Below are 22,311 nucleotides of genomic sequence, written 5' to 3'. Positions count from 1 at the left end.
GGGGAACAGCATCTCTGTAATCAGGAGTAGGGAACGGCCAATGAAAATGCCTACATTCTGATACTGACTGTGTTTGGACGTAGGACATAAATGCTAAGGAATTCCGTCTAGAGAAGCCATAGTACATCGTAGAAATTATGTTCCCTTTGTAGTAATATATTTCAAAAGTTGAGAAAGGCACGTCCTTTATGATCAACTGAGTTATTACTTGCAATGTGGAAAATTGAGAGATTCGGACAGCATGTTCCCGGGTTCAGGGATAGATGTCGGGGTGAGCGTTTCGGTATCTTGGGCGAGTGCCGCTTTAAGTGAACGCGCACTTGGTCTATAAGGTAGAGCTCACAATTATTTCAGACCGTGAACCAGTATTTCGCGAGACGGTAGTGATTTACTGAACGAGACGGATTTGACGAAGTTTAGTGGAAGCCTGTAAGATGTACTGATGAGCCAAAATATTACGACCAGTGCCTACCGCGAAGTTGAATGCCTCCTGGTGCTTCTGCGGGAATGTGATGCAGTAAGGAATGAGTGTCAGTGGAAGAGAGACGAGTGGCACTCGTTATAGCGAAGACTGGGCCGCAAATGCGGACGTCGTCTGACAAAGGGCACATTGCTGTGGCGCTGTGGCTAGAAACAAGACTCCCTGGAACGGTGAAGCTAGTCGGCTGTTTGCGTTCTGCTCTCGCGAGCACCTAGACAAATTGGTTGAACGATTTTACAAAACGCTGGCGGGAGTTGCTGGTAGCCAGTTGGAGGCGGTTTATGTACTACCGGTGACCACACTGCAGTCCAATAGTAGTATTTCCCGACAGTCGTAAGATAGCTAAGAGGTTTTTGGTTATTGAATTTTGAGTTGAGAAGTTTAACCCTAATTCGTGGGTCAAAGCGATACCGATGATCCTCGTTTGAACTGATGTTACTAGTGTAGCAGCACAGAAAATTAATCTGCCTCCGCCAACAAACTTTTTAGATTAAAACTGCGAGCACTGTGTCGCGAAATTTCTCTCGCGCGCCCGTCATCGCCAGCAGTGTGTGGATTTCGGCTGCGGTCTCGAGTGCGATATCGCATGACCTTACAGAATCTCCGAAACATGGAGGAAAGGAACGTTTCAGCCTTTATCACGTTTTAACATTTGGAATCGACATAGACAGTGTGGCATTTCCAATACTATGTAACTATCTTCTTCTGATGTGCGCAGGCTTCCACGGCTATTGTTAATTTAAAGAAAATCCTTTAGGGTATTGGTCCACATCATTTTATAGCAGAAAATAAAATTTCTGGGTCTTCAGTCTTCTGACTGGTTTGATGCGCCCCGACACGAATTACTCTCCGGTGACAACCATTTCATATCAGAGTAGCACTTACAATGTTAATTATTTGCTGGATATATTCCAGTCTCTGTCCTCCTTCACAGATTTTACCGTCTGCAGTCTGCAGTAGCCTGTAGTACCGTGGAAGTTATTCAGTGATGTTTACCAGCTGTTCTATTAGCCAGTCTCTTCCACATATTCCTTTCCTCTCCGATTCTGCGGTGAACCTCCTCATTCCTTACCTTATCAGTCCACCTACTTTACAAATTCTTCTGTAGCACCACATCTCAAATGCTTCGATTACCTTATGTTCCAGTTTTCCCTCTGTCCATGTTTCATTACAATACAATGCTATGCCCCAAACGTACATTCTCGTAAATTTCTTCCTCTGCTTAAGGACTACGTTTGAAACTATGGACTTATCTTGACCATGAATACTCTTTGTTCCAGTGCTAATCTGCTTATTATGTCCTCCTTGCTCCGGCAATCATAAGTTCTTTCCTGCCTACGCTGCAGAATTCCTTAACTTCATCTACATCGTCACCAATCCTGATGTAAAGTTAATCGCTGTAGTCATTTCTAATACTTTTCATTACACTGATTTCTCTTCGACTAACTTTCTAATGATATTCTGTATTCACTAGACTCTTCATCCCAGTCAACAGAACCTTTTATTGTTAGCCACTTTTATTGAGGACAGCAATGTCCTGAGCCAATAGTATAATTGACATCCTTTCATCTTCAACATTAATCTCACTCATGAATCCTTCTTTTATTTCTGTATTTCTTCTTCAATGTACAGATTGAACAGCAGGGGCGAAAGACTACAACCCTGTCTTACACTTTTTTTAATCCAGGAACATCGTTGTTTCTCTTCCAGTCTTCTTGTTCCATCTTGGGCTCTTGTACTTATTGTATAATACCAGTTTTTCCCTATAGCTTATCCCCACTTTCCTGAGAATTTCGAAAATCTTGAACCATTTTATACGGTTGAACGCCTTTTCCAAATTGACGAATCCTATGAATTTTTCCATTATGCAGCGCAACGTCAGAAATGCCTTTCTCGTACTTTTATCTTTCCCAATGCTAAACTCATAGTCATCTTACAGATCTTAATTTTCTTTTATATTCTCCTCTATATTATTGTGTGCCAGAAGCTTGGATGCATGAGCTCTTAAGCTGACTATGCGATAATTCTCGCACTTGTCGGCTCTTGCTATCTTTGGAGTTGTGTGGGTGATGTTTTTCCGAATGTCTGATGGCATATCGCCAGTCTCATATATTCTACAGACCAACGTGACTAGTCACTTTGTTGCTACGTCCCAAAATGATTTTATAAATTCCGATGGAATGTTGTCTTTCCTGCTTTATTTGATCTTAATTCGTCCGAAGCTCCTTTAAATTCTGATTCTAATACCGGGTGTAATACAGAATCTCATGGTGACTAATTTCTTCTTCTGGCACGCCATCAGAGAAGTCCTCCCCATCAGAGAACCCTCCAATGAACTCTTTCCAAATATCCGGGCTCTCCTCTGCATTTAACATTGGAAATCCCATTTAGCTCTTAATGTTGCCGCCCTTGCTTTTAATTGCACCGACGGTTCTTTTGACTTTTCTATATGCTGAGTCAGCTTCCTGACAACCTACTTTCTATTCTCTTTTACACTTTTATGCAGCTATTTCGCCTTAGCTTCCCAGGAATACCTATTTATTCATTCCTAAGTGACTTGTATTTCCATATTATTGATTTTCCTTGAACATTTTTGTCGATCAAATTACGTATTTCTTCTTTTACCATTGGTTTCTTCGCCGTTACGTTCCTTGTACCAACGCATGTGATTTCTCTTTTTGATATGTCCAACCTTCTTCGATTGAACTGGCTACTGAGGTATTCATTATCGTAGAATATTGGCAGTATCTCGTTATTCCTTAGAATTTACATATCCCACTTCTTTCCACACTGATTCTTCCGGACTAGTCTCTTAAACGGCAGCCTACTACACATCATTACTAAATTGTGATATGAGTCTATGTCGCCAGCTGTGTGCGCCTTACAATTCAATACCTAATTTCTTTATCTCTACGTAAACGTGGTGTAATCTAGCTATCTAACGGCAATCTCCGGTATCTCACGGCGTTTGCCAAGTATATCACCTCCTTTTGTGACTGAACAGAGTATTAGGTACTGCTACCTTATTGCAGGACACAAAACAATGTTTCTCCTCTCCCATTCCTTCTACGAAGCCACGTACTCTCCCGTAACTCTTTCTTCTGCTCCTTCGCCTACAACCGCATTCCTGTCCTACATGACCATTGGATTTTCATCTTCCTTTATGTATTGAATTACCCTTTCAGTATCCTCTTATACTTTTTCTATCACTTCATCTTCTGCTAGAGCCGTCGATATATCCTGGTATTCCGTTTTCTGCTGATGTTGGTTCAAATGGTTCAAATGACTCTGAGCACTATGGGACTTAACTTCTGAGATAATCAATCCCCTAGACTTAGAACTACTTAAACCGAACTAACCTAAGGACATCACACGCATCCATGCCTGAGGCAGGATTCGAACCTGAGACCGTAGCAGCAGCGCGGTTCCGGACTGAAGCCCCTAGAACCAGTCGGCCACAAAGGCCGGCCTACTGATGCTGATAGTGCCTTATACTCCTCCGACCAGAAATCCTTGCCCTTTTTCAATTTCACTTCACTAACCGCCAATGCATCTAGACTGTCCCTTTTCTGATCTGCTAGCTTCCCTACCACTTTCAAATTTCTGACATTCCCACCCAGAGATCCGAATGGGGATCTACTCCGTAACCTTCTGCTAATGGAGAGATTATCATGACACTTTTGCAATTGGAAGCGATATGCTGTTTTGATACACATTGTGGGCCTTTAGTGTTGTGGTGTCCATGCCGTTGATTATTGCTGATTCTTTCGCCTTTTAGGGTCGATTTCCCATCTCAAGGACAAGAGACTACCCTGAGTCTATGTCCGTTCCTCCGCTCTCTTTGAGTAGGGTGTTGGCAGTGAGAGGGTAACTTCTTCTATTGGAAGTCATCGGCCGCGATTGCTGGGGAGTTTTGTTCAAAATTTAAGCAGTAGCGAGGACCGAACGCCGGAAACAGGACGTTTTAGTTACTTCTCAACAACGCTATCTCTAGATCAGACGTTTCTTCCTAAAGCCATCACGTATCTGCTTTATGAGCGTTTTAGTATTACAAAATGACGTTGTTGAAAATCCAAACGGATCTGGTTGAATTAAGCTTTCCCATTGTAGCGGTGCTCAGTGAATCCGCGTCCTTGTTTCGGCCGAAGCACTGCACCAGCACACGACGAATACACTGTAAAAGTAGTTGCTCTCACTGCTAGCGGAGCAACTGACACTTGGCGAAATAGGTTTAACACTCCTCTACCACCAGGACAGTGTTAAAACATCCCAGTGTTCAATGCAAATCAACGCCTTGTAGGAATTTGATAGCTCCCAAATAATTTGACAGAGCCAATCAGGAGGCTGGAAAAACTCAGTCCTATCAACATTCATTTACCTAACAAGTGGCAGTTTGAAACCCCCATTGCAATCTCAACCAAGACGAAAATATTCAAATAACGGGTCAGACGCGTAGGGATCAGACACGTGGCATCACTATTATCTGCTTATGTTTATTTTCTAGCATTTAACCGTGCCCACCTTTAATATGGCGATGAATTAAATGAAAACCTTAAAAGTGAAAGGAAACCGTGGAAAGTTTTAATATAGATTTGGTTGATGGCAGGAGACATCCTTGTGTTTCGACAAATGACTAACAACTGACAGCCTGTTGTTGCATCCCTGTGACAGAGCAAAGATGGCTGCCGCATTGTCGACAGACACCGGGCTGGAACAGCGAACTGTGATCCGTATTTCGAAAAATGAAGGAGCTAAACCTGTGGAAACGCATCGTACGATGAAACCAAATTATTCTAATTCGCGTATGTCTCTGCAGAAAGTGTATGAATGGCACAGAAATATTGTTACTGCAAATCAAATAGCCAGTATTTTGGATATTAGTGTTCGTCCGGCACACCATTTCCCCCATGTGCTATTATTCAATAAAATGGCCGAAAGATGGGTGTCACGTCGGGTGACCAATGAACTGAGACATTATCGAGTCAGTGCTGGTGAGGAACGCTTAAGTCGTTTCCAAATCGAGGACAATGGACTTCTGCACTGGATTATTAGAGTATACGAAACCTAGGTGCGCTGTCACAAGCCTGAAACTAAAGTAGTCAGCGGGGAATGGCGCCATAGACCATCACCAAAACCAAAACTTAAGCATTGCAGGAAAAGCTTTGCCCACTCTCTTTCTGAATAAAAAATGGGTTATTTTGAAACATTACATGGAAAGAAGATTAACAGGTCCAGTAGCTGAAACTCGAATCTATCACAAAATCACCTTCACCCTGCAACGAGAAGCAAACGAGGAATGTAGACATTTTGTTGCAGAACGAGAATGGTCGCTCCATGCAACCCGTTCAACCGCAGCAATAGATTAAGATGTTTTAATGTCTCGAGCATCTTCCTACTTAAACAAGCGTCGGGAGGCAAGTAATTCAGAAGGAATAATGAGGCGATGCACGAGCGACTACAACCACAGCTATAAAAATATTCTTACGAAGTGCGTGGGCACTCCCAAAGCTGCGAAATGTGGGCGTCGCATGTCATGTGGACTACGTCGAAATAATGATATAACTGCAGCTTTTTTCTGTAATAATGCATAATATTGGTTTTCATTTGATCCACACTCGTAAATATCCCAAACCAGAATCCTGTGATTATATGGATCTTTTTTTAGCCACTGACCACAGCGTCCTTACACGTCCAACGTGATTTTGTGGCTTCAACAACAAAGAAAGTTTACTTATAATTGTTTAGCATTAACTTTTAGCTGGGAACAAATAAGAACAAATGAATTATCAAACGAATATCTTGGGTGAGTTTGGGTCGAAGGCTGCTCTCGAATCTCTGGGTGGGTGTTCTTGAGTCCCCTTCTATGCTCCCCACCTCTGGAAATGTATTGCCACTAACGAGGTATTCCACGGTGTGCCTAACTGACAATTTTCATCACTATTGACAAGATTCTGTAGGATCCTTTTCTCTATCGATTCCTTAAAGAAGCTTTCTAACAGCTGCTGGCTCGTAGTAGCAATTTGGTTTTCTCGAAATGAAACTTATGTTGCTCATTTACGTTGTACTCTGCCAGCGCTGATTTCTTCGTACGTCTCACTATCAAATTTATAAACATAATATGTACTTTTCAGTATTTCGAGCTACCACGCTGCGCGCACACGATGTATTTATGGCCACATTCAGGTGGAATGATGTATATCCTTGGTACGTGAAGTTGCAGTAGTTCATTCTCCGAGCCAAGAATCATTTCGTCTTCGGTGGTAGCTAATTGATTTTTTTATGTCGCGTTTTCCCTGAAATTTCGCGATATTGGCTGCAACTTGACACATGTATGGAAGACAGGCGATTCTTTTGTCTATTGCCTCTTCCTCGTGGCTTGCTGCTTCTTTTCTTCCCTTAAAACTATTCTAAAGGGGGCTCCACTGTAACAACACTGGTCAGCAAAATCAGAGGATCCACTTTTTCGAAATCCCGTAATGGTGCAAGAGCGGGGTGCACTGTGTGGGAACCTCTAGCTCGGTGACGTTTCCAACTGCACGATGTCCACACATGCTGAAAAGAAAATGCCACACCCCAGGAGTTCATGTGAACTGTAAGATGAGTTACTTATGTCTCATTGGCACCAAATCTCACCACACCTCAGTTTATCGTCACCATGGACGAGTCACACGATGGGAAGGCCGTCACACCACCTCTTACCCACATTTCCGCCCTTTCATTGACGCCTCCGCGACAGCGCTCAGAACCACGACAGAATCGAATCGAAAAGGCGTCAGGGGCTAGCATAAAGGGCGTCTATGAAGGCACTTCGTCCCTTGCCGCGTTGATTGCCACGGATTTTGCAGTCAGAAACAATACTTCATAGTCGATAAACAACAGGGCGATGTTCTTAACAAATTTGGCCACTGTTGCCAAACTCTGGCCATTTCTACCCTTCTCTCGGAACTTTTGTGGGACTGAAAACACACTGACCGTGATAGTACCCCTTTGGGCAGCAGCATCACAACAATTTTTGTTGTGCCGCACAGGGTGGGACACCTAGCAACCATACAGAACAATTCGACGAAATTTTAACGTGATCTAAAGCAAAAAGTTGTTTGTATGCGTTTTCATCCTTCCTTTTTCACGTCGTCCTGCGGAATATTCATATATGGGTTCGACTTCGACAAACACGCGAATAATATAGGAAAGTGTCCGTCTAAGATCACTCAATTCAGCATTAATCTCGGCGACATCCATGCATCTTTGTTGAGCACGTAAATAATGTACCTGTCGCAATGTTCGACACTAATTCAGCCTTGTGGCTGCTCTAGCGCCTAAGGGTATGCAAACTCCACCTAAGAGTGTCGAAGGAGTTGCCTGTCACGCAGGCGTTAGCGCTGCCTCATATCTAAACTGGTGTCAAAGTTTCTGACTGGTACATTTTCAACCTACTCAGAAAAATGCGTGGGTGACACTGATGGTGTTACGAAACTGGGTGGTCTTGGAGGGATACTTTGTGATTTTACTCACATCTGTGTCAATGTCGGAAGCTCCAGTGATCATGCCAAACGAGGGCGCGAAGAAGCAGCGATGAAAAGGATAAAAATACAGTACTGTTTGGTTCACGTTCTAATAATGTCTATTGGGTTTGAGCGGTCCCTAGTGGTTCTATCCTCTATGGCATACCAAAACTTGCTGTAGCCCTCTACTCCAATGGGATTACATCACATTCAGTGTGACAATAGGCCCGCGATGTTCTTAGAAATGGGTTGAAACGGCCATGGGGTGGCGTCACAGGCCAAATCGTTAAAGAACCTAGTCCTGTTAGTCTCCGCACGGTTGCGTTGGGCAGATGGTGGCGAACTCTGCTGCCAATGTAACATCATTAACCAATCTTACAACTCACGTGAACTTCTGAGGAGTGGCCTCTTTTTCCATATTTCAGCACCTTGCCGTCTGAAGCGTCCCCAATCCCGAAGGTAACATAGCGGGGTGCCATCCTATAGCCCTATTACAGAGGAAGGTTGCAGGCACCTTTGAGCAAAATTCAGACTTCTACTTTTCCTAAGCAGTGCATTTTGATAAGGCATTTATTTCAGGTGTTTTAGCTCGGCTTCAAGGCAGCTTACGAGAGACTACACATTACCTTACGTTAGCACGCTACTCAGTGTGATGGCAGCTCATTACATGCAGGTACATGTCTATATGGTCTTTTCCTTAAAAACTCCATGGCCTTGCATACCACAACCCTTCTTTCTTATTACGATATCCAGGAAAAGAAGACATCAATTCCCTTCAAGTTTAACAACTTCAGTAATGTTCCGAAAAATACTGTGTAAGCGGTCCAGAACTCAAACTTATCGTTGACCTACCGAAAGAGGTGTTTAGGTTTCAGATGGGCAGTTTGAAGTTCCATGTCCTCAAGATGTTCCTGTAGAAATTTGAAATCCCAGAGGCCAGTAAGTATTAGCCATAGCTACTTACCACCTCATCAATAACACTACCTTTTAAGATTCAGACAGCAACATCTACCTATATGATGAAACTAATGATTGGAGAAATTATGAACTGTTCGTAAATAAAACCAACACAGTGAATTCTAAGTATCGAAAACCACAACCAATGAAGGAATTTATTCATCCAACACACTTTCGATGCTATATTTTCTTTTCTCTCAGTATTTATGTCACTGTTGTAGGATGGTGTCGCACATTAAATGGTACAGGAAATGGTACAGGTGGCAATACTATATGTGAACGACGTTATGGGCCGATTTTTCTGATAATGTGAGTAGGAAATCTACGGGGTGTCCTATTCGTAGTGAAAGCACCGGTGATAATACTTACGGCTGGTAGTGAGGATCAGCGCGTTCGTCCGATCCGGTCGTAGAGTAGTTGTCTTCAGCGCTGAAAAGAAACAGATTTACAATTATAGCATTTTCCGTGTACAACTAATATGCACATCTAAAGTTCATATTTATTATTTTCTCATTGAGTATTGGAAGTTACTCAAAGTAGAACACCTGATGTTGGTAAAAAAATTATATATATTTTCGAAGGACAATCACTAAAACCACAACAAAATTAAAGGGAAAATTTGTTAGGAAAGGTATCCTGGGGATAGAAACGCGCTGTAATCTGGATCAGATCACTCTTTTGAACTCGAGATAAAAGTTTTATAATTTAATCAACGCAACACTGTGGATCACGACCTATAGAATACTCGCTTAAGTCGTGTTCTACACTACTTACTTGATTAAATTAATAGAATAACATTGACTTATCTGGCAACAATGCTACCTTTTTGTATGTGTGTGGAACTTTTACATTCGGCTTTTCTGATATCCTGAACTAATCACTTCATTAATGTATACTTAAGGTCAACTGTGACTTAGAGAAATTGGTGCAAGTAATCAAATCTATGTTTCTCGTAACAGTTGTTTACTAACAGCATTTGTCCTCCTACGGTTTGCTGAGGATATCTGTTTGCTCTTATCTAATGTTTTCCAGTTCTGTATTTTATTTGTGACATAGTTTTCATGCAGTCACCGAAGTATTCAACTGATAACTGTCTGATTGCTGTAAACAGAAAGTTTTTGTTTAGTTACTATAGTTCTAATGTACTATACGATCCCCTGTTTGACTTCCATACCATTTACTTTACCTGGCATAAAATTATTACGCCAGTCTTCACTTTCGCTGTCATCTTTTGCTGTCATATGTTCAGATTAGAGAGCAAGTTAATAGGTCTTGAGAGGGACGGTTTATACTAGGTGACTTGAACAAATCGTAATTACGAAAGTACTGTTGAATCGACTTTATACAAATGGCGTTATGCAGTTTTCGAACTAGCTTAGTGAAGATGGTAGGACAACATACTGGCTACAGAAAATTAGTTGAAATAAAAAAACTATCATTAATAATTATTGATTAGAACGTGAGCAACAAAACTATAATTACCCTTCATACAAGCTACCTTGACAAACTCAGGGAGCAGATTAATGTTTATTGAACTAAATTGTTATGGAATTACATACACTTAAGCTGTATTTTAATTACTTTCAGATTTCATGAATTTGTCCTACTTACTGTTTAGCCTGTTTAGCCTGGAAAGCTTCTAAGACTGCTGCAGGGTATGTAGAACTGAAAATAACTCTTGAGAAAAAAGTTCGATACGTTGCGCCTACATATTCAAGGGGTTCGCAAGGTACCATTAGTGTCAGTTCTTCTCATACCGTAGGCGATAGCACTCGAGACTGCTTAGCCTTTGGCTCGGATTCGATCCTTGCTAGTATTCCACGTCCAATTTTCGTATGACTTTCTTGTTTGGTTTTAGGAAACCAAATGAAGAACACGTTTGGCGACACCGCCTCTGGTAGCCCGCTTGAATTTGTAAGCACAGCTATCTGGCTGTCTAACTTCTGTGCTAATTAATTCGCAAATGGCGCAACGTATCGAATTTTTTCATAGACGTTATTTTTCAGCACAGCCTCTCTTACAACATCCTTACAAGCTTTTCATACTGACCACACTCTACTTAAAATTTACATGTTATAATAAATCGTCGTTCTGTGAATGAATGACTTAAATCGTCTCAATCTCCTGCTTGTAATACAATATCCTTCTTTGTCTCCTAAAGAAATTATTGGACACACATAAAATTTTCCACTTCATGCTTAATTAGTACGTTTTCAGACACATGTTTACTGCCTACAAGAAGGACAACGTTCTCTGACGACAGCCGATGAAATATTTTGTTGTAAACAGCAGATAATTAATTTCTTTACACAATGGCTTGCATGTAGGAAGTCGCATAATCGTTACTCCTTACGAAGTTGTTAAATTTTTTTCAGTTGATTGCTAAACAGTGTTCTGAAATATTTACCTGGGACGGTAGTCTCTGGTATTATCGTAGTCGTTGTCGGCGGTCTTGTCGGGATTTTGATCTCTGTAATGACAGAAAAATTATTGATGTAGAACGGAGTTGTAATTTAAAGTAAAAATTAATGTTAAACTACTGCTTGTAACAATAATACATTTTTCTGAGCAAAAGAAAGTAATAATAAATGTGGAGTAAATTTTGTATCTGATAGTGAGACGGCATTCATATGTGGTGATGCAACAGAAATCTGAACAATGCTGTCCTTTTGTTGAAGAAGGGAGTGAAAGGTACTTGTAATTTTTTTAGAAAGTAGTGGAAGAAGCTCATAAATAAACCACTAGTTTATCTTAACCGGAATAACAGGAAACGTACGTGCCACTAACTTCTTTCTACCAACAATTTAAATGCCAAAATACTCCAGTACTATTTCACTCGATATTTAGCAGATTCTGAAAAATGACTTATGTACTGTCAGTGGCATAACAGGGGCAGAAATAGAGCTTGCTGTAGGATGTTTACATGGTCTCCTCCTCATCTCAGCACAATGCACACACCTTCATGGAAATAAGCGAAATTGTCATAAAAGCCCTTCCCTGGGATATTGTTCAACTCGTGCATCACAATGGTTTGAATACCTGTTATGTCGTCAGAGCGTTAACCCTTGATGTGAATTTCTGCAGTCTGCTTTGTGGTAGTCTCGAATTGATACCACCAAGTTTCGTCACCTACGACAATTCTGTGTAGGAAAGAACTGTCCGCATTTTGCATTTTAAACAAGTCACGGCAGGTGTCCAAGCGTTGTTGTTTTTCTGCGGATGTCAAGGTGTGTGGGGAAAACTTAACACTGCATATTCTCTGCATCAGAACACGCTTTAGAATGTTCTGAACACCTTATTTAGAAACGTTACTCTACTGAGATTTGTGACACGAAGACGTTGGCATATTATGGCTGCAAGTCCACTACTTAATACTGCCTGCTTACTATAGACTGGTGGAATGCATATATATTGTTTACAGTTGTTAATTCAGGATGCCCCCGTATTTATTGCACTGAGGTCGCTTATGCGACAGGAATTTAACCAGTCTCAGCGCCTTCTTGAAGGGATGTGTACACTTCACTGTGGATAAATTCAAGGCCAATTACAGCGGTACTTAATACAAATGTTGATATCTCCAAAACATTTTCACTAACATATTTCACAGTAATTTCAGTGTCAGCTCCTGAGCACACTTCCGAAAGTATCTCGCAAAGTGAAGAATCATCTCCCAAGTGGATCTTATTGGATCTACTTTTCTTGGAACATTTTTGCTCCAATTGCTTATACTTTCACAAATGTCATTTTTCGCTGTTAATTATGACACAGCCTGCTTAATGTACCTCTAAACTAAAGAAAACAAGCTTCGTAACAGAGAGAATGGAATCACCCGCGGAGGACGTACCGTAGAGGCGAACCGTCCCGTCGTTGTGGCCCAGTGAGTTGGTGGAGACGCATGTGTACGTGCCCAAGTCCTTGGCCGTAATGTTGCGAATCGTCAGCCGTAGGTGCACTTTGTACGAGAACCTCTCCTCCTCCACGTGGTGCTTCACACTGAAACAAACACAGTTTTAGATGGGTAATCATACTAGCGATAGTACAGTTCCCAGATGGGAAAATCCACTGACATAAGCGAGACTGATGGGCTAACTTTAGCAAGAATCTATGGAAACTCATTGAAGAATGGCGTTTGTCGGCGAATGTTGAGTAGCCTAAATGCATGCCAAATGGAATTCTCTTCTGACACAAATTAATTACAAATAATTCAAACACCAAGATGGCTTAAATACTGTTTACTGGATAACCGGTTTCAACACACTAAAAGTGCCATTTTCGGATCTGTAAAGATATAAGATGACAGGTATGAGGGAGGGCAGGTTTGAGGGAGGCTAACAAGAGTTATACTATATACATTACTTTTAGTACAGTACCACATACCTGAATGTAGATTAACATCTATAAACCATTTTGATATAACGCTACATGAGGCAGATCAGCTGATATAAAATCATTGTCACAAAAAGTAAAGCCCAGCACATAGGTATTAATCAATCGTCACATTGTATCTAAGTCGTGTTATGAACAGCTTAATATGTGTAAATTTTTGACTTCCATTTATGAATAAGGGTAAATTATAGCATGTAGTTTTGTACTGCGTTAATATGGATAATGCCTTTCCTTAAGATGTTTTACTTTGTAGTTGACATACTTTATATTATGTATAGTTGTATCGTATGCATAGTATTTATAGTACGTACAGTAAGTGTATGCGAAAGTGGTCTTTTCATGGGTATTTGATTAGCGGTAATAGCAAAGAGGTGGGACTGTATGTGCACTGCTTGGACAGAGGCATTTAGTGGCCGGTTGTGAACCACTAGAATCGCAGAAGGTAAACCGGCGCGGAATAGAGCAGTGTGATGTCGACCGTTGTTAGTCGAGCAGCGGTCATGTACGAAACAGTTTTATCTTGTGCCTTCGGTTTTACATGTCTTATGGAAACAAATGACCATGAGAGCAATTGTTTTTTACTTTTTGTGACAATTATTTTATATCAGCTGGTCCGCCTCATGTATCGTTATGTTATACATGGATTATAAAAGTTGATCTACATACAGGTATGTGATTCATAATGGTTCCAATGGCTCTGAGCACTATGGGACTTAACATCTGTGGTCATCAGTCCCCTAGAACGTAGAAATACTTAAACCTAACTAACTTGGACATCACACACATCCATGCCCGAGGCAGGATTCGAACCTGCGACCGTAGCGGTCACGCGGTTCCAGACTGAAGCGCCTAGAAACGCACGGCCACACCGGCCGGCAGTTATGTGGTGTTGTTCAAATGGCTCTGAGCACTATGGGACTCAACTGCTGTGGTCATCAGTCCCCTAGAACTTAGAACTACTTAAACCTAACTAACCTAAGGACCTCACACACATCCATGCCCGAGGCAGGATTCAACCTGCGACCGTAGCAGTCGCACGGTTCCGGACTGCGCGCCTAGAACCGCGAGACCACCGCGGCCGGCTATGTGGTGTTGTACTGAGAGTAATATACAGGGTGAGTCACCTAACATTACCGCTGGATATATTTCGTAAACCACATCAAATACTGACGAACCGATTCCACAGAACGAACGTGAGGAGAGGGGCTAGTGTAATTGTTTAATACAAATCATACTAACCATACTAACATGCACCTACGTTTTTTTAAATGGAACCCCGTTAGTTTTGTTAGCACAACTGAACATATATACAAATACGTAATCAGTGCCGTTTGTTGTATTGTAAAATGTTAATTACATCCGGAGATATTGTAACCTAAAGTTGACGCTTGAAACCTCCGACGTTCAGTTGCAGTTGTAACAAACACGGGCCACGGTCGGCGAGCAGCATCTGCAGGGACATGTTTAGGATGACGACCGTGTTTACGAGTGTGGCTGTAGTGCACTGTTGTGGTTTGGTCTAGCTGTCGCAGTGTCCGCATGTAGCGCTTGCTGCTATTGTTATTCTGCATTCGTCTCCGCACGCAGACCAACTGTAGTACACCGTGTTACCAGACGTCTGTGATAGTGTAGTGTTGTAGGAACTGTGACCATGGTGTATTCGAACTCTGAAGAGGCGGAGATGATACTCATCTATGGCGAGTGTCGACGAAATGCAGCTGAAGCCTGCAGGGTGTATGCAGAACGGTACCCGGACAGAGAGCATCCAAGATGTCGCACATTGAAAAACATCTACCGCCAACTGTATGCAACAGGTATGGTCGTAGCACGCAAACGGGTCCGTAACAGGCCCGTCACCGGAGAAGCGGGTGAAGTTGGTGTGTTAGCTGCTGTTGCCATGAACCCACACATGAGTACACGGGACATTGCGAGAGCCGGTGGACTGAGTCAAAGTAGTGTCATGCGCATACTGCATCGTCACCGCTTTCACCCGTTTCATGTGTCGCTACATCAGCAATTACATGGAGATGACTTTAATCATCGAGTGCAATTCGGTCAATGGGCATTAACAGCGAATGCGTTGCAGCTCTACCTGTTTACCGATGAAGCGGGTTTCACAAATCACGGGGCAGTGAATCTACGGAACATGCATTACTGGTCCGTGGACAATCCTCGCTGGCTCAGACAGGTAGAGCGACAGCGACCGTGGACTGTAAATGTATGGTGCGGAATCATTGGCGACCACCTCATTGGTCCTCACTTCATTGCAGGGGCCCAAACAGCTGCAACATACATCGCGTTTCTACAGGATGATCTGCCAACGTTGCTCGAAAATGTCCCACTGGAAACGCGTCGACGTATGTGGTATCAGAATGATAGTGCACCTACACATTCCGAAATTAACACTAGGCTGACCCTTGACAGGATGTTCGACGGGCGTTTCATAGAAAGTGGAGGACGCATATATTGGCCAGCCCGTTCTCCTGATGTTACACCTCTGGACTTCTTTCTGTGGGGTACGTTAAAGGAGAATGTGTACCGTGATGTGCCTACAACCCCAGAGGATATGAAACAACGTATTGTGGCAGCCTGCGGCGACATTACACCAGATGTACTGCGGCGTGTACGACATTCATTACGCCAGAGATTGCAATTGTGTGCAGCAAATGATGGCCACCACATTGAACATCTATTGGCCTTATATGTCGGGACACACTCTATTCCACTCCGTAATTGAAAACGGAAACCACGTGTGTACGTGTACCTCACCCCTCACGGTAATGTACATGTGCGTCAGTGAAAAAGACCAATAAAAATGTGTTAGCATGTGGACGTAATGTGCTGTTCTAGGCTCTTCTGTACCTAAGGTCCATCACCGTTCCCTTTGGATCCCTACGTAATTCGGTGCTCTCCGATGCACACGATCGAACAGCGGAGGCGTGGTACTCAAGCGTCAACTTTAGATTACAATATCTCCGGATGTAATTAACATTTTACAATGCAACAAACGGAACTGATTACGTATTTGTTTATATGTTCAGATGTGCTAACAAAACTAACGGGGTTCCATTTAAAAAAACGTAGGTTTGTGTTAAAAAGCATACTTCCGTGCATTTTTTTATGGTTTGTATTAACCAATTACACTAGCCCCTCTCCTCACGTTCGGTCTGTGGAATCGATTCCTCGGTATTTGATGTGGTTTACGGAATGTATCCAGCGGTAATGTTAGGTGACTCACCCTGTATATGGAGTGTAACTCATGTAAGCCCTCCCCCATACCCGTCACCGATGCTATGATGGCACCTTTAGTGTGTTGAACGCGGTTATCCAGTAAATAATATTTAAGCGATCTTGGCGTTTGAATTATTTCTACAACAGAGTGATCGCCCCACTACGCACTATGTGTTCATTGCAAAACAAATTAATTATATAACCAAAAAATGAAGAAACAGTCACAATTAATTCGGTTAATTACATCAAATGATTCATAAATCATTTGACTAGCAACATCAATTGTAAAGAGAAATCTTGGCACGTCTAACTAAAGAGTAGTTACATAAAAGTGACTCATAAATCAGGTGACAAGCAACATCACTTTGAAAGTGAAACTGTGGCAATTCCGACTGAAGGGTTTGGGGTAAGATTCTGGTAACTACTACCAAAAAACGAAACAATTACGTTCACAGAGTTGTGCCGCGATGCGATGTTAGTATAAAAGACCATGCTAGAGAAGGGAATGTGTTACATCTATGGTTGGAGTCGAAAGCACATTGGTCACATCAATCTGAAAACATGTCTTCTGACCGAAGCTGGAACTTCCTGCAATTCTATAAAAGTCCCTATGAATGATCTCTGATCCCGCTGTTACAGCTCTATCTCACCATATCAAACTGTAGGTGGGGGATGAAGAGGCTGCAGAATCGGTCATTGGCGGCATACCAAGTCGCACATCTGGCTAACTCCAAGTCATCCCAAAATCTTTTAAACCCCCAGGTCATGTGCTTGGACCCTGGCGGCGGCTTAGGCTGGTGGAGGAAAAATCTGACTGTGAAGACTCCCTGTGGTGAAGTGATTTTGTACTGATTGCTTACTGAAAGGAAGACTTGTATTTCTGTGTTTTGAATTCTTCGCTTTTTTCAGATTGGCTCGGTGGTGTACGTTGCAAGTGATGACAGTAAGGAGATTCCTTAAAAGATGCTTGCTCAGTTCCATGAGTTTCGATTCAGGTAGGTAACCAGGAACATAGTTCCTACTATTTTGTCCTGGAAAAAGGTATATTACTCACAGTCTCTTTCTGTGGCCGATGAAGTGGGACCTCGTCAGCACAGTAAAGTTTTCTCTGTCTCTAACTTACGTTTTATTTACAATAGGCAATCCTATCAGTGCTTCTGCAGCGTCATCATTTAATTTTAGAGCACTTAACCCTCGGCGGCTTCCCAAGTTTACAGAGATGTCCCAAACTGGGAACTCACACTCCAATTTCTACACATGATCTATAGTGTCTGGTGTATTGCTTAGAAAACAGCTTTCTACGTTTTGTTCACGGTAGTGGCTTCCCACACCTTGCTAAAATGGGGGCCTTAAACCACGGGAGGTCGTATCTGTGTTGACTGTGGTCCATCTGGCATCCAGTAGTTGCACCTCAAAGTATAGTCCGTTCATCCTTGTAGCAGTGATCTGCACCTGTGCGAGTACGTCCTTCTGAGAATTCCTCTGGGGTAGATCTCCCTGTCTGGCTCACCCGAGTGCTGGCAGCGACATGCCACTGTGCTTCCAAAGTAGCTTTGTTCTCCTATAAACTATAAAATTCTGAATAAAAAATGTAAATTACTTTTGAACACCTACTGAAAATCAGTGGTAGTGATATGCATTACATTCCTCAGTTTTTAATAATTATTCGAATCCGATGGATCTTTACATTCTAATTTCGTATTATAGGACAGTTCTGGAAAAAGAAACCAGGTGAAAAAGAATGGTGAAAAACGCGACAACACGTTGGACATCCATACCACATCACAGAATTTGGGATTGGGAGGCTTTCCCTGTTTGTAAAGCCGAATAAGCAACCATCTGTGGCATATATGACGATAGTAATTCGGAGCAGTTCATGCAGCACAGGCTGTTGAACATGCGACTCCACAAGGGACAGACCCTATTTATTACCAGTGGTGGTTCGAAACGTGCACCATGCCGTGGGCGGAAGCTGCTGGAACAATACTAATATGTGCAAAGCATTCACTTGCTCTTGCATGAGACAGCACCATGATGACTGTGGATTAAGTGAACATTATTGCAGACTGACAAGACTATTTTAAAGTTTTGAAAGCTAAATAACCAGAATTAGAATGTAGTATGAAGTGCCCAACAACGACTTCCACTAATGCTCAGAATCGCATCCAGTGAGTAGCGAGAACTACATTTATGACTCAGCAGGTATCGTCAGTTGAGTTACAGTAATGAATTGTCTACCTAATCAGGTTTAGGAGTTGTAAAATTTGAACCTCTCTGAGTTTTGTCAGTGGCATTATGCGATAATCCTTGTGTTCTCCTGTAATGTGACCTACGATGGACTGAGATTTGTGTGTCTGCAATGCCCCGTCGAGCCAGTATTCATTCACTGAAGGCATTTCGAGATGAGGGAGAAAATTGAGAATTGCAAGGAGACGGAGACATGTCATTTACGGCTTGGATAAAGACTACAATCAACACTGGCGCAGCTTATATTTGGATTCATCCATGTGTTACGGTCAGATAAAGTGCGCAACTTCTACAAATATAAACCGGAAATTTTCACACTGTTTTAAATGAACAACTGCACGTATCTGGTGTGTTCACACATTGGACACCGCAGATCCGTACTCTGGAACAAGGGCAGCATTGTGCTGACGTATGCTGCTTGTGGAAACTCTTAATATAACGTGAAGCACGGTGGTAAAACTATACAACTGCTGATGAAATGTGTATGTTTCATAACGGCCCAGATTTGAAACACAGTAGCAGAGAGTGTGCGAAACATGACCAGCCACTGCTATGAGAAGGCGCGTTAGCGGGTCTCCAACAAGACCATGGTCATTACATTTTGCAGCATACGGTAGACGGCTCCTAGGCTAACAGATAAAGCAGCAGTTTGCAAAGAAATGAGTTGTCAGCTGTGAAAACTGCGTCAGGGTAACACCAGGTTTCCCATTGTCCAAGCTATAATAGAGTTTATGCCCAGAAAAGGCATACACCATCTACGTTACAGTCCAGACATTGGACTGTGTGACGTGTATCCCTACATATTCCTTAAAATTGCCTTAAGGGATTTAGTTTAGGTAACGAAACCCTAGAAGTCAAAGCTTTAGAGGTAAATTTTACGACGCAAAACGCTCTCTACGAGATGGCAAGGAGATATTACAGGTGCATTTCACTGGTTGAGAACTGTTGAAGATAACAGAATTTCCAGTTTAGTAAACTTCTAAAAAAAAGTTCTTTGAAAATGAGGCAGTCTGCGTTGGGTATCGCTCATATATTCACAATAGTTTTCGTAAAATCAGTTCAAACAACCCGGAAATTTCCTTCTTTACCGAGCGACGTGGCTCATTTGTTAGCACACTGGACTCGCATTGCGAAGACGACAGTTTAAGCCCGCATCCGGCCATCCTGATTTAGGCTTTCCGTGACTTCCCTAAATCGCGCCAGGCAAATACCAGGATGGTTCCTTTGAAAGGGCACGTCCGACTTCCTTCCCCATCCTTCCATAATCCGATGAGACCGATGACCTCGCTATTTGGTCTCTTCCCCCAAACAACCCAACCCAACCCAATTTCCTTCTTTAAAGAAGGCACACGTTTTCAACCGAAAAGTTATTTGTTCATGCAGGTCGCGCCAGTAATGGTGGTTGCAGCACTCACCCGTCCAGCAGCATCTCCCCGCGGTTCTTGACCCAGTAGTTGATGGTGTTGGGGAAGGCCTCCACGAAGCATTCCAGCTGCACGTCTGTCCCCAAGGGCGCTCCAACCAGCTGGTTGGGCACTTTAACCACAGGAGAAACTGCAAAAACAGAGAAGGATGACATTAGTGGAGATTTTCTGAAGTTGCTCAGTTTGATTTGAACGTAGATAAACGGGAAGAAGAATAAGCCAATGCTTTTTACATGACAGTCAGTGCAGATAATAATGACACTTTGTGATGAGTTAGTGGAACGTAAGATACGAAATAATTAGTAACATAAATTCTAATCAAATAACTGAACGAAGGATAGCTATTGCAGCGGAAATGTTTTACACAAGAAAGAATATTTAGTTTAGTCCATTAACTACACAATTAAGGAAAATATTAGCGAGGTGCTTCGTATAGAGTGCTACCCTGTATGGTAAGGTAACATGGACCCTGAGGAAGGGAGAGATAAAATGTTAGAGGCTTCTCAGGTGTGGATTTGGAGAATAAAGGAAAGTGTAAAATGGACGACAAAATACGTAATGACATAGTGTGATGAGAAAAGACAAAGACTGGGATCAGTTAAGAGGAAGAGAAGAGATTTGTAAGGCTACTGTATGAAAAAAAGACACCCCAGAAAGGATGCATTGGAACTGGTAGCAGGAAAGCGGATCAGAGGAAGAATAAAATACCAGCTGAGTGAAAACATTTTCATATGCTGTATGCTTTATACACAGGTACGAAGAGCAGAACCCGCAGTGATGGACGTGTGTTAGGGCCAGAACACATTATCATCATCATCAATCATTAAGCTCATTAATTATCGCCATCAGTCATCATTCATCATCTTCCATTAGTCGTCATCATCTATGAGTAATATTACCAAGTTATATTGATTAGAACGACGAGATGCAATCAGTAGTAGGGAAGACGAAAGGATAATGAGCAAGAGCAACGTATCCGTTAAGGAAACTGCTAACTAAACTTTAGTGCCCGCATCTCGTGGTCGTGCGGTAGCGTTCTCGCTTCCCACGCCCGGGTTCCCGGGTTCGATTCCCGGCGGGGTCAGGGATTTTCTCTGCCTCGTGATGGCTGGGTGTTGTGTGCTGTCCTTAGGTTAGTTAGGTTTAAGTAGTTCTAAGTTCTAGGGGACTTATGACCACAGCAGTTGCGTCCCATAGTGCTCAGAGCCATTTGAACCATTTTTTTGAACTAAACTTTAGTGTGACCTATTCAAATATCCTCCTCCAGTGCTTTGATTTGTTATCACGTGGGTGTGATAGTAGACTTCGTATTAATGCCGATGTACTTCATAAGTCAGTATAGTTCACAACTAAGTGTAGTTTAAAAAAATGGTTCAAATGGCTCTGAGCACTATGGGACTCAACTGCTGAGGTCATTAGTCCCCTAGAACTTAGAACTAGTTAAACCTAACTAACCTAAGGACATCACAAACATCCATGCCCGAGACAGGATTCGAACCTGCAACCGTAGCGGTCTTGCGGTTCAAGACTGCAGCGCCTTTAACCGCACGGCCACTTCGGCCGGCCAAGTGTAGTTTAATATTCAGAGAACTTGAATGCGGACTCTGTAAGGAAGGCGATAGTAACTTGAATGCGGACTCTGTAAGGAAGGCGAAGGTGCTTCATTTGTCTTAATTTAGACAACTAGAATTTAAGGTAGATTGGGAGACATTTATGTTTCCTCCAACTTACATCCCGTGTGCTCATGGTGAGGGTACGTTAAGTGAGATTAGAACGTATAGAGAGACTTTTTTTCTCGCTACATAGGTGAACGGTATGAGATCCGCTAATATTTGTAGCAAGTGCCCTGCACCAAGCAGTAAAAAACTGGTTGCGGAGAATAAATCGAATCGCAGGCGTATGTACCGTAAGGCAGCGACGCTATACGTATTCTACCTAACCTTGCATATATCCTGCTTAGATTAGCGTCTGTATATTGTCTCTACATAAAATACACCTGCAATGATACGGGTATAATGGACTAATACTGTAACAGCAGAATTTCACAACTTTTCCGACCTTCACAACTGGCGAAAGCCCGTTT

General features: G+C 42.3%; 1 protein-coding gene across 1 annotated transcript in view; it reads right to left on the bottom strand.

Annotated features, from left to right (window-relative positions):
• The window catches only part of LOC126199609 (lachesin-like), a 423,616-nt gene that overhangs the window by 10,076 nt on the left and 391,229 nt on the right, over nucleotides 1-22,311 (bottom strand). Inside the window, exons 5-8 of the mRNA XM_049936537.1 lie at nucleotides 20,220-20,358; nucleotides 12,785-12,933; nucleotides 11,348-11,410; nucleotides 9,310-9,369 (exon numbers count right to left, since the gene is read on the bottom strand). Coding sequence (XP_049792494.1) covers nucleotides 9,310-9,369; nucleotides 11,348-11,410; nucleotides 12,785-12,933; nucleotides 20,220-20,358 — 411 coding nt within the window. The remainder of the gene's footprint in view (nucleotides 1-9,309; nucleotides 9,370-11,347; nucleotides 11,411-12,784; nucleotides 12,934-20,219; nucleotides 20,359-22,311) is intronic.

This window comes from Schistocerca nitens, chromosome 8 (assembly GCF_023898315.1).
Source record: "Schistocerca nitens isolate TAMUIC-IGC-003100 chromosome 8, iqSchNite1.1, whole genome shotgun sequence".
Classification (NCBI taxonomy): Eukaryota; Metazoa; Arthropoda; class Insecta; order Orthoptera; family Acrididae; genus Schistocerca; species Schistocerca nitens.
This window is presented reverse-complemented; position numbering and strand designations above follow the sequence as displayed.